The 15,737-nt window shown below is 36.5% G+C and overlaps 1 protein-coding gene across 1 annotated transcript in view; it reads left to right on the top strand.

The window, feature by feature from the left end:
• Nucleotides 1-15,737, top strand: part of ATP8B4 (ATPase phospholipid transporting 8B4 (putative)) — a 236,005-nt gene that overhangs the window by 133,665 nt on the left and 86,603 nt on the right. The window contains exons 10-12 of the mRNA XM_056135410.1: nt 4,564-4,722; nt 9,831-9,919; nt 10,660-10,856. Of these exons, the coding sequence (XP_055991385.1) occupies nt 4,564-4,722; nt 9,831-9,919; nt 10,660-10,856 (445 nt within the window). The remainder of the gene's footprint in view (nt 1-4,563; nt 4,723-9,830; nt 9,920-10,659; nt 10,857-15,737) is intronic.

The raw sequence follows: 15,737 nt of genomic DNA, 5'->3' as shown, positions 1-15,737 counted from the left end.
TAAACGAGGCTGGAGCGATCACCCAGCAGGTTGGGCGTTTGCCTTGCACGCGGCCAACCTGGGTTCGATTCCTCCGTCCTTCTTGGAGAGCCCTGCAAGCTACCGAGAGTATCCCACCCACACGCCAGAGCCTGGCAAGCTCCCCGTGTGGTATTTAATGTGCCAAAAACAGTAACAACAAGTCTCACAATGGAGACGTTACTGGTGCCTGCTCAAGCAAATCGATGAACAATGGGACGACAGTTCTACAGTGCTGCAATTAATAGACATTAATAATAAAATTAACTCGGCCGACCCGAGTTCGATTCCTCCGCCCCTCTCGGAGAGCCCGGCAAGCTACCGAGAGTATTCGATATGCCAGACACAGTAACAACAAAGTCTCCAATGGAGACGTTACTGGGCCCGCTCGAGCAAATCGACGATCAACGGGAGGGCCTTTACCTTTAATAATAAAATTAAGTAAAAACTGGGGGGTGGGAAATGGATAAGACACAAAGTTTCATTTTCATGACAAACTAGAGGTGTTGCCTTTGAGATAAATACTGTTAGTTTGAGAAGGTTTTATTTATTTATTTATTTATTTATTTATTTATGTTGGTGAGGTGGTGAGGTTTAGGTCATATTTGATGGGCTACTCTGGCCTGTGCTTGGGGTTTGCTCCTGAGGTACTCAGGGACCATTCAGTACTGGGGACCAAATTGGCACTTGCCAGGCAAGTGCCTGAACCACCCCCAGACCCCAACCACCACCACCACCACCACCACACACACACACACACACACACACACACACACACACACACAATGTCTGTGGACCCAAGGAAAGGTAATTTTTTTTTAGGTTTAAAATTAACTAAAAATTCTGCTGAGAAAGTTCCAGAAAGAAATCTTTTAGGTCTTGTTTAGAAGGGTTCTAGAACATTTCTGTGTGATTGTGTACTGGATGAATTGCAGTATAATGGCTTTTCTCATCAGAGCAGCAAACAAATGTGATTAGTTTGATTGTATTTGTACTTTATTATTGACATCACTTTTTCCAAGTTGTTTCATTGTTCATTAAAAATGGCTTTGTGCTTTAAATTTTCTTTAGTGAATAATGAGAAATGATGTTAAAATGCTTCCTCATCCATTGTTAAGTGCACTACTGCCTTTTTACCCTTTGATATAATTAGAAAAAGGAAGAAGGATCCCAAGCATTTACCCTAACCTTTATTATGCCTTATTAGTGGAATATATTTTGGTTGTTTCTAATGTATTTTAAAGGTCCTACTTTTTATTTCAGTGCTTTAAGGTTTCTTTGCATCCCGCTAGAATTAGGCCATCCTAAGAATCACCTCTCTTTCACCATATAGTAGTCAGTAATAAAGGGTCAATAAATCCCCTTCATCATTATTACTACCATGAAAAATGTACCATTAAAAAAATTCAAGTACTGGAGATACAGAGTGATAAAGTTCATGATTGGGTTTCGGTCAGACAATGTTCTAACCCCTGTCTCTTAACTAGTGTATATTTCCCACCACTAATGTCCTCAGTTTCCCCATTTCCACGCCCTACCCCCATTCCCAGTCTATCTCTATGGCAGACACTTTTCTTCTCTCTGTCTTGTCTCTGTCTCTGTCTCTTTCTTTCTCTCTTCTTCCTTTTAGGCATTTTGGTTTACAATATAGGTACTGAAAGGTTATCATGTATATCCATTTACCTACTTTCAGCCCTCAGTTCTTTTCTAGGATCATTTCCAACTATCATTGTCATAGGAAAATGCACCACTTATTTAATTCAACTTAGATCTGCTCTGATATGCCATTTGATTTCCCAACCTTTCTCTTAAAATCATCTGAATTTTCCTCATCTGTCTTTCCAATAAGCATTTAATAAGATATTATTATGTAGGTAGGACGGGAAATTATGAAGAACAGAAGTCAATCCAGGAAGTGAAGGAAGTGAATTCCTTCCTTCAAAGAACTTTGTTTACTTACTTGTGAAAGAGCAGAAAAGAAGTGGGGAAGCTTGTATTTTGTGCTCACAGAGGGAAAGCTGAGTTCTTTTGAAGATGAAAAATCGTAGTTTGGCTTTGTTCCTGCCATTTTGTTTTGACTGGGCCCTGTGTTCAGTACTAAAATCACTGGGACCTCCAAGAAAGGTTGAATTGGGGCTTGGCCTTTGAGAACTGAGGCAGAACCCTTTGGCCTCGCTGCCCGTTCCTCTCCAGTACCGCACCCTTGATATCAGGCCAGGAGTGCCTGAGCCCCGGGGCCAGGGCGGAGCGATGTCAACATGTTCAAGGCTGTATTTGCTTCCATGTCAGTCATTGCTTGCGACAATAAAAATGATCAAATGAGCCTGTTTTTTATATTTCTATTGGCAGGAACTGTGTATCTTGTTGTTTTGCCCAGAGCACTTTTTTTTTTTTTAAAGTGGCCAACTCTGAAGTCTGAGAAATTGACTTGGGTCAAGAAACTGGAAACTGTCAGGATTGCTGTCAACCTGTTGTTTTATGTATGATCTGTTGGTGACATCAAATTCAAGGTTCTAAGACATTCTGGAATAAAAACTCTCGGTCAAGAAAAAGATACGTTGAGTTCTTAGAAGATAGAAAGTGTCTTCTCTTTTACAACATAATTATCAAATCATGTCGGTCAGTGAAAACCAGTCCTTTCAGTCTCAAGGGCAGGGAGCAAACCCTTTAGTACGTTCTTTCATATAGAAATGATGTTGCGCAGTTTATGGAGCCTTATCCGAATGCTTCTGCTAGCGCTCTCTTGCTTTTTTTTTTTTTTTTTTTTGCAATGGATAGTTTAGAAGCTTGTTTTCCAGTGGTTAATTCGTTAATCCCGAAAAAGGAAGGTGGAAGCTGGGAAAGTAATCCTGAGAGCCTTGAGACCTTGATTCGTTCAAGGAAATTTTACTATTTTTTAAAACTTTTAAGCAAGGTTTGCTAGTGTCAGTAGTCTGGTAGTCAGGAGTAAACAGCCAGTGCAAACCGGCTGCTGTACCTTTTGTCTAAGAGTTTTGAAAGAAAGTAATATTCATACTGGAAGGAAGGGTCCCTGTAAGAAACCCTAAAATTATCAGGTGTGCAGAGCAGTTTGGGATAATGGTAGAAGAGAGCTTTTCTAGATGCTTGCACTTTTTCCGTTTTTAATGAAACTAGGCTTCTGCCTTTAATTTCTAAGTCTACTTTTTTTTTAAAAATGTTCCACCCCATCCCTTTGGTTTCTGATTAAATAGATATATTTTTATTATCAGAGAGAGAGAGAAGAGAGAGAGAGAGAGAGAGAGAGAGAGAGAGAGAGGGAGAGAGAAATTTTTGGCACTTTTGGCCCTGGCTTGATCCCTCTCCCCATTTCGACTTACCAACAAACTCCTTGTTTGTTCCTTCCTTCTTTTCTCTCTTTCCCTGTCTTGTAAGTCTTAGCACTTGTTGCTTTGAAAATTTTAACTCCAGCAGTTTGCAGCACAAATGTATTTTAATCTAACAGTTATATTTTGTGACAGGATCCATAAAATATTATTTCTGGTTTCTTTTTTCTAATCAAGAGAATCAACACCCTGAAAGTATATGTATATATTTTAATTGAAATAATGGAATAAGTTGATTCATTGTTTTGGAATGGGTATGCCCTTGGTTTGGAATGGACTTGGAATTAAAAAAAATACAAAAATGAGAAACATCTTCTGGCCAGTTTGGGGCAATTTATATGGTACCTTTGAGAGTACCCAGAACTCTGAATCTAATCAAGATAAGAAGACTGGAACAGCTGAAAGAAATCACACGCATTCTCAGGCACATGTGACAAAGAGGGCCAGATTTTTTGAGGGTGGAGTGTGGTAGGACCCCCAAAATTCTGATTACAAGCCCCGGAAGACCTGATTCATCATGGTTGTGAAACTGAAAGCATGCTATCTTGTCCTGTGTGAAAGTTCACTTTAAAAATAAAAAGAGATGGGATGAGAAAAACTTTTTGGAGAGCCATTGCTTTATTTTCAAAAACCATTTGTCATACACTAGAAATAGAGATAAAAGTGGTTTTAGCATAAAACATTCCATGGCTCTTGAGACTAATATTATGATTTTTATTCCATTATTTATTTACTTTTATTTAGGCACCATGATTTGTAAAACCATTAATAATCACTTTGTTCTATTACTTTTGCAATTCCAAACCCACCACGAGTGTCAGTGTCCCTCCACAATGTCCCAAGATTCCCCCCCCACTATCTCACACCACCTTCTTAACAAACTCATTAAGAGGAATTGATCCCCTGTCGGCCGCAGGCAAGGCAAACACCCTACTTGCTGTGCTGTCGCTCCAGCCTTATCATTATTATTATTATTATTATTATTATTAATTGAATAGATAAAAAGGCATGTCTTAAAACATTTGATGGATTTCCATCTTGGAATTCCCCCACTGATTTTTCTTAGCACTACCTTGCATACTAACAAAGATGAGAAATGTGTAGAGTTTAAGAAGAATGGCAACAGTACTGTGAGCTTGTAAAGACAGTTCAAGGTGAGTCATAAAGAGGTCTAGTTTTATTTTTATTTTTTATTTTACAGGAATCGTCATCTGTGAAGCACCTAACAACAAATTAGATAAATTCACAGGAGTCCTCTCTTGGAAGGACAGCAAGCACTCCCTCAACAATGAGAAGATAATCCTGAGGGGCTGTGTCCTGAGAAACACCAGCTGGTGTTTTGGACTGGTTATTTTTGCAGGTACAGCAGACGGCTCAGGACTGTTAATGGGGGATCCCTTTCTGTGATACATATTGACATGATCTATAGTTCTTGGAGTCGTATGAACACTGGACTTGGGTTCCATGGGAGGTGCTGCTTCTAATGTTGGCGGAGTGCAGAGTAGTTGGGGAAGATGCCTCTGGCCCAGAACTAGTCTCTCTCTGGTCCCCTTGTGTCAAGAATCCCTGATGTTATCAACATACTTTTGGGTTTTGGGGCCTGAATGATGCTGTTGGAGCTATCACTGTTCACTGTTTAAGTTCTAGTTCATTAACTCCATCTAATATACCCATCATCATTTCATGTAATAATCGACCTTAAAAGTGGTGTGTGTGTGTGTGTGTGTGTGTGTGTGTGTGTGTGTGTGTGTGTAGAATGTGAAAAAAGAACTCTTTGCTGCTATTGGTTTTGTTGGTTACAGTGACCCAGTAGCCCTTTGGCAAAGCTGTCTCCGAGTCTGCACTCCAAGCTTTTTTAACTATTTGTCAACATGAGGTCTAAGACAAGGTTTCCTAAAATATCATTGAGAAGGGGAGGGAGATGAAGTACATCTTACTCTTCTTGATTGCAACTTGTCCGCTTTTCCTTTTTCTCTCCTTTATCTCTGTGGGCCCAAGATGGTAACTAGTGTCCTGCTAAGGAAACTTACAGTAGCACCATTTTGTAAAGCTACTCAAATTGGACTCAGGCTTCAATTTCCAGCCTTGATTTTTAAAAATCCTGTTTATTGTGCTATCAAATTAAGATGGGTTTTGGGGCTGTTGACTATATGTGCAATCAAAATTGGAATGTTTTTCTTAACTGTTTTTTTCCCCAGCAACAAAATGTTTGTTAAAGACTCAAAAGTGTTCCAAACCTGGAAATATCTTTCAATTCTGCCTAAATACTCTCAGCTGTGGGTATTAGCAAGGCTCTTGCTCTTTGGTACACAGCCATAGTAAGGACTTGGGAAATCCCTAGAAATGAGGCCTTGTATGTTCTATCTGGGGATAAAATCTGGTTTTGTAGTTCCCTAATTTGATTCTTTTATTCTTTCATCATAGAAAAAGTTACGATCACGTACTTCATCTAATTTTCTTCTCTCTTGCATTGGAGAAAAAGGGTTAGGCTAATACGTAAACTTTGGTTTATCTCCTTACTTAATGAAGTTCTAAAAAGTTTTCTGACATGCAGCACCCACTTGGCTTGCTCCCTGTCATGGTAAAAATGGGGTTGCTTTATCATGTGAATGGGCAGTAGCCCAAAAGTTTGTTTGCATTTGTGTGATTCTGTTTGGAGTGACTAGTTCGATTATAGAGTATGTTATGCTAGAACAGCTGCTGCTCTGAGTCACATTGGGGCCAAGACTTCCTTCTTAAGGCTGGTTCTATGGGAAAATGTTTCTACTTTGAAGGAAGTAGGTTGGTATATTGAACAGGTCTCCCTCAAAAGAATTATAACAGGGCATTTACAAAATTTAGATCAGGCAAATCTGGGTTCAGTTTTGTTTACCAGTTTTAGAATGATAAAAATAACACTAAAAAGCCTTGGTTACTTAAAATTCCAAAGTTGAGGTTTCCTCACTATGACATGGGATAATAATAAAGTATATTAGTATATTATTGCAAATACTCCACGTGATAACGTATACAGAAGAGGGTTCTTGATAAATGTTATTTTCCTTTCCCCATTTCTCCCTTCTTTCATCACAGATTCCAGAATATTTTTCTGCTCCAGAGAGTTGGGAAAACTTTCTGCTCTCTGGCTTGATTTTGGTAGGGAGAATGAATAGGAGAGAATGCTCTTTTTCTTTGTTGACTCAGTGTTTAGTTTCAGGCGGTCCTTTATATGTAGATAAGTAGATGTTAATAACGCAGAGTATGCCTGCATTAACTTTAGCCAGGTACAATTGTTCATAGAAAGCTTAACTAGACTAATAGCAATGAGAAGAATGAAACGTTTGTTTCATCAACATCAACATAGAATAGATGTGATATTGCAAAAACTGTTAGTCTCGAAGATTTAATTTGGGGAACTAGTTCCAAGTGATAATCTGGATCTTATGAACTTACAGAAAACAAACTATTAGCTTTTCTTTTTATATTACCTTAGTTATATATTAACCTTACAGATGATAGTTTAAAAATCTAGAACTTAGGAGGATGTAATATATATTAATAGCTAAGTCATGCTTCTGTGAAAATGTCTTCTCCTTTATTCTCAAGAAAGGGGAAGAACTTATTTCTGGTTTAGGAATTTTGTTCATTTAAAGAGCCCATGATAACATATCTTGGTGGATTTAGGATTTCATGCTGGATGTATTACATTTGTCTCTCCAGATATCGTCTCCCTCTTTCTTACTTTTCTCTTTGCCCTAGAAGACTGATAAATGTATTTCCTTGAACTTTGGTTCTAGTTGGGTTCTGTTACTGGGAGTCCATGGAAAGTGAGTAAAGGGAGATGGGGACTGGAGAGAGATGGGGACTGCAGATGACCTGGATTTGATTTCTGGTACCCCATAGGGTTTCCAGAGTCCTTTTAGAAGTAATCCCTGAGCACAGAGCTAAAAGTAACTTCTCAGTACTGCTGGATGATGTTCCCAAACAATAAATAAATTAAAAAAATAAATACAGGGACAAAAAAGATAGAAGTCCAGGTATTTATCTCCATGCTGCCTCCCTATCTTCTCACTTCAGGTCGGATCAACAGGAATTTTCTCTTCTTTAGATTTATCTTTTGTCAATGTGTCATCTTTTCCAACTCAGGCATCTGAAGAAGTCACAGTCTTAACTGTATATTGATTAAACAAGTAATCAATTGATTAAGTTATAGGTCATTTCTTATAGTCTAAAAACATTTAAGCTCTAGTAAAAAGGTTTCTAAAAATAGTTCTATCTGGATTGAAATTCTGGCCCTGACAGTTACTAACAAGAAGTATCAGGCATGCTGAATTCTTTAAGACCCAATTTTATTATTACTGAACTCATTTCAATAATAGAACTAGTTTTGGCCAGGTTTAAGAGTTAGCAGAAATAATAGATGAAAAATATGTACTTTCATTGTCTAAAATTCCCAGGTGCTAAATAACTTAGTCAAATAACTATTTTCTGAGTGTCTTCTCTAAGCCAAGCACTATATTATTCACTCATTTACAATTATGAATGTAAGAAAACCCAGTGAAGTCTCTTTACATGTACTCTTGGCCTGTATGAGAGAGAATATCAATTATTTGTCATAATGAATATATAATCTCAAGTTGAGATAAGTGATCTGAAGAATAAGAACATGGGTTTACAAGAGTATTAAAATGAGGGAAAAGACAAGTATTCGAAAGACCCAAAACCATAGACAAAGTCCCTGTCATGAAAGGGACAAAAGTGAGATTGAAAAACTTAGGTCAAGAGTAATGTGCTGGAGATGTGGCTAGGAGCTCGAGCATGGAGGACTTTGTGGTATATATTCAGAATTTTTGTCTTTATCCTGAGAACTCTGGAAAGGCATCACTAATTTTTTTTGAACAACACATGCTATGTGTTTCTTAGTTTCATTTGAAAGGTTCATTTTCGCCTACAGTGCTTGCAAAGTTCATAAATAAAGAGTCTTAGACAGTCTATTGGCATGAATGGGGGGAGGAAAAATATTACTGTCATAGGCATAATAGATCCAGGGCGAAAATGTTGTCAGACTTTTATTATAACCCAGTTGAGAGGTGATGGTACTTTGGACTGGGGACACATCACAGAGATAAATCACTGGGTGATTTTCACTGAGGTCAAGTCTTGGAGGAAGATGGTAGTTTGGTTGCGCACATGTCACTTAAGGGACTTTAGAAGATATTCAGGTGGAAATGTTATATAGGTATAAAAGAAAATGTGTTAAATACATGGGTTTATATCTCAGAGATATATATGTGGCTTGTGAATATTAACTGGGACTATGATATCAGATAAGACTTCCTGAGGAGAGTGTATCGGAGAATAAAAGTTGGCCTTTCCCTGAGTCTTAGGGAATTCCAATATTAATGACTGGAGAGAGAGAGCAGGTGTGTATGTTTGGGGGGGTGTTTCTTCATATGTGACAAAAAAAGTTACCAAAGAGGAAAAAGGCAGGGTAGTACTGTATAACACAGAAGCTAAGGAAAGAGTGTGTTTCAAACAGACGCAAAAATCAACAGTGCCAAAGGTTGTTGAGCAAACAAAGAAAGCATGGTGGATATTATAATAACAACAAATCTTTTTGGATGGAGTGATGGGCCCAAAAACGTGGCTGAATGATGAGAAGATGAGGCAATAGGAACTGATGAATACAGAAAAAAAATTAAGACCTGTGATATAGGAGAAGATATATGTCAACATCTGTGGATGTACTTAAATATAGCTTAACAAAAACATAAAGTAGTTTCTTTGCTAATCTGTGTCTGGTTATATACCTAAAAGATGTTCATTTTTAGCACCAACTGTCTGTTAATATTTCAGTCTTTAGTAATCACAAACTTTATTTGCTCTTTGTGATCTTTATTACAAAAGAAACATTTCCCACCCTCTATGCCCATATGATTTTAATAAATGATTCTGTGAAAATGTGGGTGGTCTCCTTTACACAGCTGTGGCTGAGAATAGAAATTATACTGGAGTACAATTTTCAACTCAAAACAGTGAATGGTTATGGGACCCTAATCTTTGTTTCAATTTGTCCTGTAAGCAAATGGAAAGTCTTTGAAGGTTGGATCCATGATCTCTGATTTTGAGAATGGCTTCTAATTTTTCGTGTCTTCCTTCTTTTCTTTATTTCATTTCCCCTTACTTTATAATAAATAACTTCATGGAATGATTGTAATTATGAGAGGATAATGTGGAGAGGGAGAACTAGAGTAGTCACATTTAATTAAATATTATATGACCTTATTTATCATCTATTCCGTCCACAAGGGGTTTCCTTAGAAACATATCTAATATTTTCCTTTGTTAATCATCTAATAACCCATCTTCAAAGCATGTAATAATGTTCTTAGGAATTTTTGAATGGGGCAATTAGCATATATCATTGTTAATAATAATAACAATATTCTAATAATTTAACAGTTAACATTTACTTCTTACTTTTCCCAGGTCCTGACACTAAACTAATGCAGAATAGTGGTAAGACAAAGTTTAAAAGGACAAGCATAGACAGATTGATGAATACTCTAGTATTATGGGTAAGTTACTACAACAAAATTAGGCAAAATAACTAGTCATTGTTATCTTAATTACTTATTACTTTTTTGTTTCTGAATTTTGAATGGTTATTTAAAGTAAGTCACTATTTGTTTACTAGAAAACTCAGGTATTTAATGCATGCTATCCTTTTTTCAGTTAATCTCGTGCTGTACTTTATTGTTAATTTTCTTCCTTTTCTTTTACCTTTTTAAGTGACCATATAATTTTTTCAAATCAATAATTTTGAAAGAGAAGGGAAGGAACACCATTAATATATTGACATTATACTTGGACAATAGATACAAAATAAAGTGGAGCAGAGCAAATCAGATCATATGATCTTTTTCATATAACCTACTTAAATATAGCTCATCATGAATTAAGAATGTGGCATTGTTAGCTTTGTACTCAAAGACTAGTTATATGATATTTCTTTGATTCTATTTTAATTTGTCTTGTGTTTAACCCATAAAGCGTGAAAATAATTGTTCCTATCTCAGAGTCAATGAAAGAATTAAGTGATACAATACATACAAAATATTTAGCCACATTTCTAACATAAGAATGCAAATTTTTTTCTGATGCAAGAATGTTAAATTTTACTCATTATCAATGAAAAGAGCTCATAACTTTATTTTCAAATGACAATGTTTTTGAAGTGGGAATGCAATTATATTGTGTTGATATAACCAATTCTTGATCCAGGTTAACTTTAACCAGTCTTCCATTCTTATTACAGATTTTTGGGTTTCTGGTATGCTTGGGAACAATTCTTGCAATAGGAAATTCAATCTGGGAGAGTCAAATTGGGAACCAATTCAGAAGGTTTCTCTTCTGGAATGACAGAGAAAAGAACTATGTGTTTTCAGGATTCTTAACATTCTGGTCCTATATTATTATCCTCAATACAGTTGTACCCATTTCATTATACGTGAGGTAAGATTAGAGTTTGTAATTTCCTATGGTCATTGTGTTAAATGCCTTCTTTGTGTGTGGGTAGTTTTTTTTTGCTGGATTTAAAGTTACAATAGAGGTATAAATATCTTGCTCTAACAGTTTATTATCTTATACAGCTGTTAAAAATGAGGCAACTAGATTGTTTAATATGTTACATTTTTTGCATTTAAAAATTGTAATAAATGTATTTAAATTTTCTTTTTGATTCCATCTCAGGAGCGTTTCTCTCAGGAATATGTGGAATAAAGTATATTTGCATGCAACCTAATCAGTAGAAGTAGGTTAATATTGGGTAGAAAACAAACATTTAGGTACAGTTAAGTGAGATGGTGCCTTCTTGCTACTAGTCTGGCTCCAGATACCTGGATTCAGATCCCATTTTACCACTAACTAGCTCCATAGCCCTGAGCAACTGAATTGACCTTCTAGAGTGCCAATTTCCTTATTTTAAAATTGGGGAAAAATAACAGAATTTTATGAGGAATATAAAAATACCTATAAAGCTCTAGGAATGCCCAACACACTGTATGGACTTAATGTATATTATTTTTACTATTATTAGTCATACTGCAAATGAGAACACAAATGTATTGTAGTTGGTCATGCTTGTCATTTGTTGAACAGAATGTATGATCCACAGTTCCCACTAATGTGTCACTTCTAGATTTGGTCCTACAAATTAGAGCTTGTTCTATATTCTTCATATATATATATGTATATATATGCGTGTTTTTGTTAGCATGCACATATTTCCTGTGCGTATAATATATATACTGTCACTGTCACTGTCCTCCAGTTGTTTATCGATTTGCTTGAGTGGGCGCAGTAATGTCTCCATTGTGAGACTTGTTGTTACTGTGTTTGGCATATTGAGTACTTCATGGGGAGCTTGCCAGGCTCTTCCGTGCGGGCAAGATACTCTCGGTAGCTTGCTGGGCTCTCCGAGAGCGGTGGAGGAATTGAACTTGGGTTGGCCATGTTGGCTGCATGCAAGGCAAACGCCCTACCCGCTGTGCTATCGCTCCAGCCCAATATATATACATATATAAAAATATATGTACACACATCTTGTACTCTTTATAAATATTTATATTTACTCTTTATAAATATTTATACTTATAAAATAAAATAAATTTATAAAATAAATATTTTAAATATATATATAAATATTTATTTACCCATCACTTTCCTTCTATGTACATATATATGCATAGGTGTGAGCATATTTCATAAGCCTTAGAAGTTGGTCTTGAATCTGTACCTAAGATATTATTGATCTTAATCCTACCAACATTGAGCCAGACAGTCCCTGAGATACTGGAGCCAAGATGAGTATTGGTTACTTGACATTCTTCATCACCAGTATTTTAACAATACACAAAATCATCAACTATAAATCCCCACTAATTTTTACGAGCTTCTTTTTCTCTCTTTCCAAAGTTTGAGCTATGATGAAGCAAGGGAAGTTTAATGCACAAAATCCACCCTTGTTTTGGATAGTGGTCAGGAAATTGAAATGTCAAGTTGTGGGAAATTGACTTGAAGTAGTGGCATGTGGCCACAACACCACAAATTGCTTTGGGCCTTCTGGAGCTGTGGTCAGTGCGGGCTCTATTTAAACTGTATCCTACTGGCTCATCTTTGATTCTGAGGACCTCTCATGCTTGTATCCAATTATAAAGTCTGTAGTAAATCCTGCTCTTTGCCAGAAGAGCTATGGTCAGCTTTTATAGCTTTCCTTTTATGTCCTAAATGAATAATAAATGCTGCTAGTGGCTCATCATCTACACATGTGCAGTTTCATATGTCCTCATGAAGGAATTATATTCCTTATACCCTCTTTCTTTGAAGTACATTGTCTTTTTCATTGAATGATTGAAAGATTGTTTTATTAAGAGACCAAGGCTAGATTCTCAGGTTAGCTTTTCTTTCCCTTCTAATCTCCCTCTTTCCAGGGTCAAAAGAGAACCCGTTTGGAGTTAGTCTAAACTCAAGTTCTGATCTTGGTACAGCCACTGATAACTGTGGCTCCTTGGAGAAAGCACTTGACTTCTCTGTGCCTTAGTTTACCTATTATATGTGTAGTGTTCAATAAAGTCAGAGAATTAAAATAACTGCATTCCTTTAGTCTCCAAATAATACCACCTTTTCTTTGGATTGCACTCTTCATTTTTTATTATAAAAGATTTTCACATGTTTTAGCTCACCAATGCCTCTCAACTATCTTATGGAGTATTGCTTAATCTCTTTCACAAATGAGATGATTTGCACAGGATCATGCAGCTAGTTAGGGGCAGAACTAAGGTTCAAACAAGTTTTCCTACACTTTGACACAGTGTTTTTCTATCTTTAACTTGTGCATGATTTATTACTGAGCAAAGAAATCAGGAGGGGGATAAAGGAGGCTTGAACTCTCAACTATGTTGGTAATTTATAGTATTGATAAGGATAAGTTGAAGCCTATTTTTCTCTAAGTGGTCACAATTTCCAGTTGAGAGAAAAAAAAAACTTCAAAAACCCAAGATTCAAAAAAAACAAAGGAAGCGCCCAGGTATTTCTATCACAATGATACAGACCTTTGACAAAAGCTTCCATTAGGCTTTTGACTAGGTACAAAGAATAAATTAGTCCCATGTGTCACTTGAAGATAAAAATGCAGAATTTACTTTGGTTAACAATTCCATGTGAGTGAAAGAGGCAAAAACAGACTCAGTTTGTTTATCTGTAGTTTTAAAACATCCCCAAATATTTTTAAAAAATATACCATCTTAAGAAATGTAGTCATCCAAGGAATTAACGTTTGAGTGTCTTTTACTCAAAGCACTAGGAACTCATTTCATTGTTGCTTGTTTGGCCACAGAATGGGTGGAATCATAAGCCTTACTCCTTGAGCATTCAGGCAGAAAACTAAGCAGCCTGATTATGCTAACTCTGAACATTTGTCTCTTTCTCTGCTGTTACAAAACAAAGGACTAAATGTTCTGCTGTGACTTTTTTAAATCCTCTTTTCCCAAACAAAAAGAATATCCTCCCTTTCTATAGACTATTTTAAGATGAAAGGATTCAAATTTATTTAAAATGCTTCCTTTAGTTCCTTCTGCAACATGGAATGATCAGATTTTCTTCCATCCTTACATTTTGTGTACTCAGGAACTGCTACACTTTCAGATCCATGAAAGCTTTGAGTGATTTGTAGTTGTAGATTTGTAGACCTGTAAACCACCATTCTGGTGGCATTCTTATAGGTCTGCATTGTTTTTACCAAATGCTTGAATTCTTGACTCTGTGATGTGATGTGATGTGATGTGTGTGTGTGTGTGTGTGTGTGTGTGTGTGTGTGTGTGTGATTTTTGGATCAGTCATTTAACCTCTTTAGACATTAATGTCGTGGTGAAAGTTGGAAAATCAAGGGTCAAAACTTCATTCAACTGAGTGACTGCCTGTAGGTTGTAAGTCACTGTTCCTGGTCTATTAAAAATACTAGCACGTTTTGAGCGAGAAGAATAAAGAAAAGAAAGTTGAATTAAAACCACTAACCAGGAACTGTTAAAGAAATAGGGGATACAGAGAAGAGCAAACGATGACAGGAAAGTATTTGAAGAAATATAGTCTGAGTATGGCATTCATTTTTATATCAAATGCTTCTACAGGAGACAGAGTTATGATTTTTAATTTGAGTGGGAAAAATGTTACTATTCTTATAGTTAGAAAATGAACCGTCTCCGTACATTTTTGGAGAAGAAAATGTAGCAATACCATGTTATTTTAAAACTAGAAGCGTAGAACTTATGTGTGTATGGGTGTGTGTGTGTGTGTGTGTCTGTATGAAGCAAGATGGGTTTTATTAAAACTTATGTAGGAGGATGTGAGGGAGAGAAAGAGAGACGTATGTGTTCAGGAGAGAATATAGGCTCTTCCAGAGTGGAAACAGGCAAACAAACATAGAAAAAAGTTAGCAAGATAAGTGTTTAAAGGACACCTTGAAGAGCAAGTATAGAAACATAGTATTTAATACCCAGAAAGGACTTGGGTTCTATTTAGTCAAACTTTCTCAACTGAAGAGAAAAAAAGAGGCGTAGTTCCCGGAAGAAATAAAGGATAGGTTCCTGATCTTATCATGGCTATTTGGTGTCAGAAAACCTGCGACAAAGTGGCAATGAACTAAAACTAAAGTCACCCTATAGAGGAGCACACGAAGGTGATTATGAGCCTCAAATTTCCAAAAGGATAATTTCATGTAACTTTTAATAAGACAATTAATTGATTTTGTTACATAATCACTTTTTTTTAACTTCAGTAAGCTTTTTGAGGGGAGAATGCTCCCAAGTGGTGCTCAGGGGGCCCAAAGGTCACTCCTGGTGATGCTCAGCCAGCCAAGGCCAGATGATAAAATGTTCTGCTGTGTGGACATCACAGTGCTCGCATGTTGTACTGGGGGCTATTTGATATCAGAGATAGAAATAATTTGCTGTCTCATGCATACTAGGTGAACACATCAGCACTTTGAGTTATCTCCCGGACTCCTAAACTAAGCATTTAAATATTTAAAAACCCACTTACTTTAGGTTAAGAAGAATTTAAAGAAATTATTCCATCAGTTCAAGGATATAGTGTCCAGGAGAAAAGCCTATGGAGCTATGCTATATCCAATGAGAAAAACTAAGCAAAGCAAAACTGAACTGAAACGAGTAACCCATACAGGTACTTTTGGAAATTTAATTCCCTGAAATCTAGTCTCCTTAAAGTTACATTTAAGTATTACAAAATTCCAGTTTTTTTTTCAAAGAAGAGCTTAATTTCATCCACTGTCACTGTCACTGTCACTGTCTTCCTGTTGTTCATCGATTTTGCTCGAATAGG

Source organism: Sorex fumeus, unplaced genomic scaffold, assembly GCF_029834395.1.
Source record: "Sorex fumeus unplaced genomic scaffold, SorFum_2.1 ptg000111l, whole genome shotgun sequence".
Taxonomy (NCBI): domain Eukaryota; kingdom Metazoa; phylum Chordata; class Mammalia; order Eulipotyphla; family Soricidae; genus Sorex; species Sorex fumeus.
The sequence above is the reverse complement of the archived record's forward strand: the minus strand, read 5'-3'. Positions and strand labels throughout refer to the sequence as shown.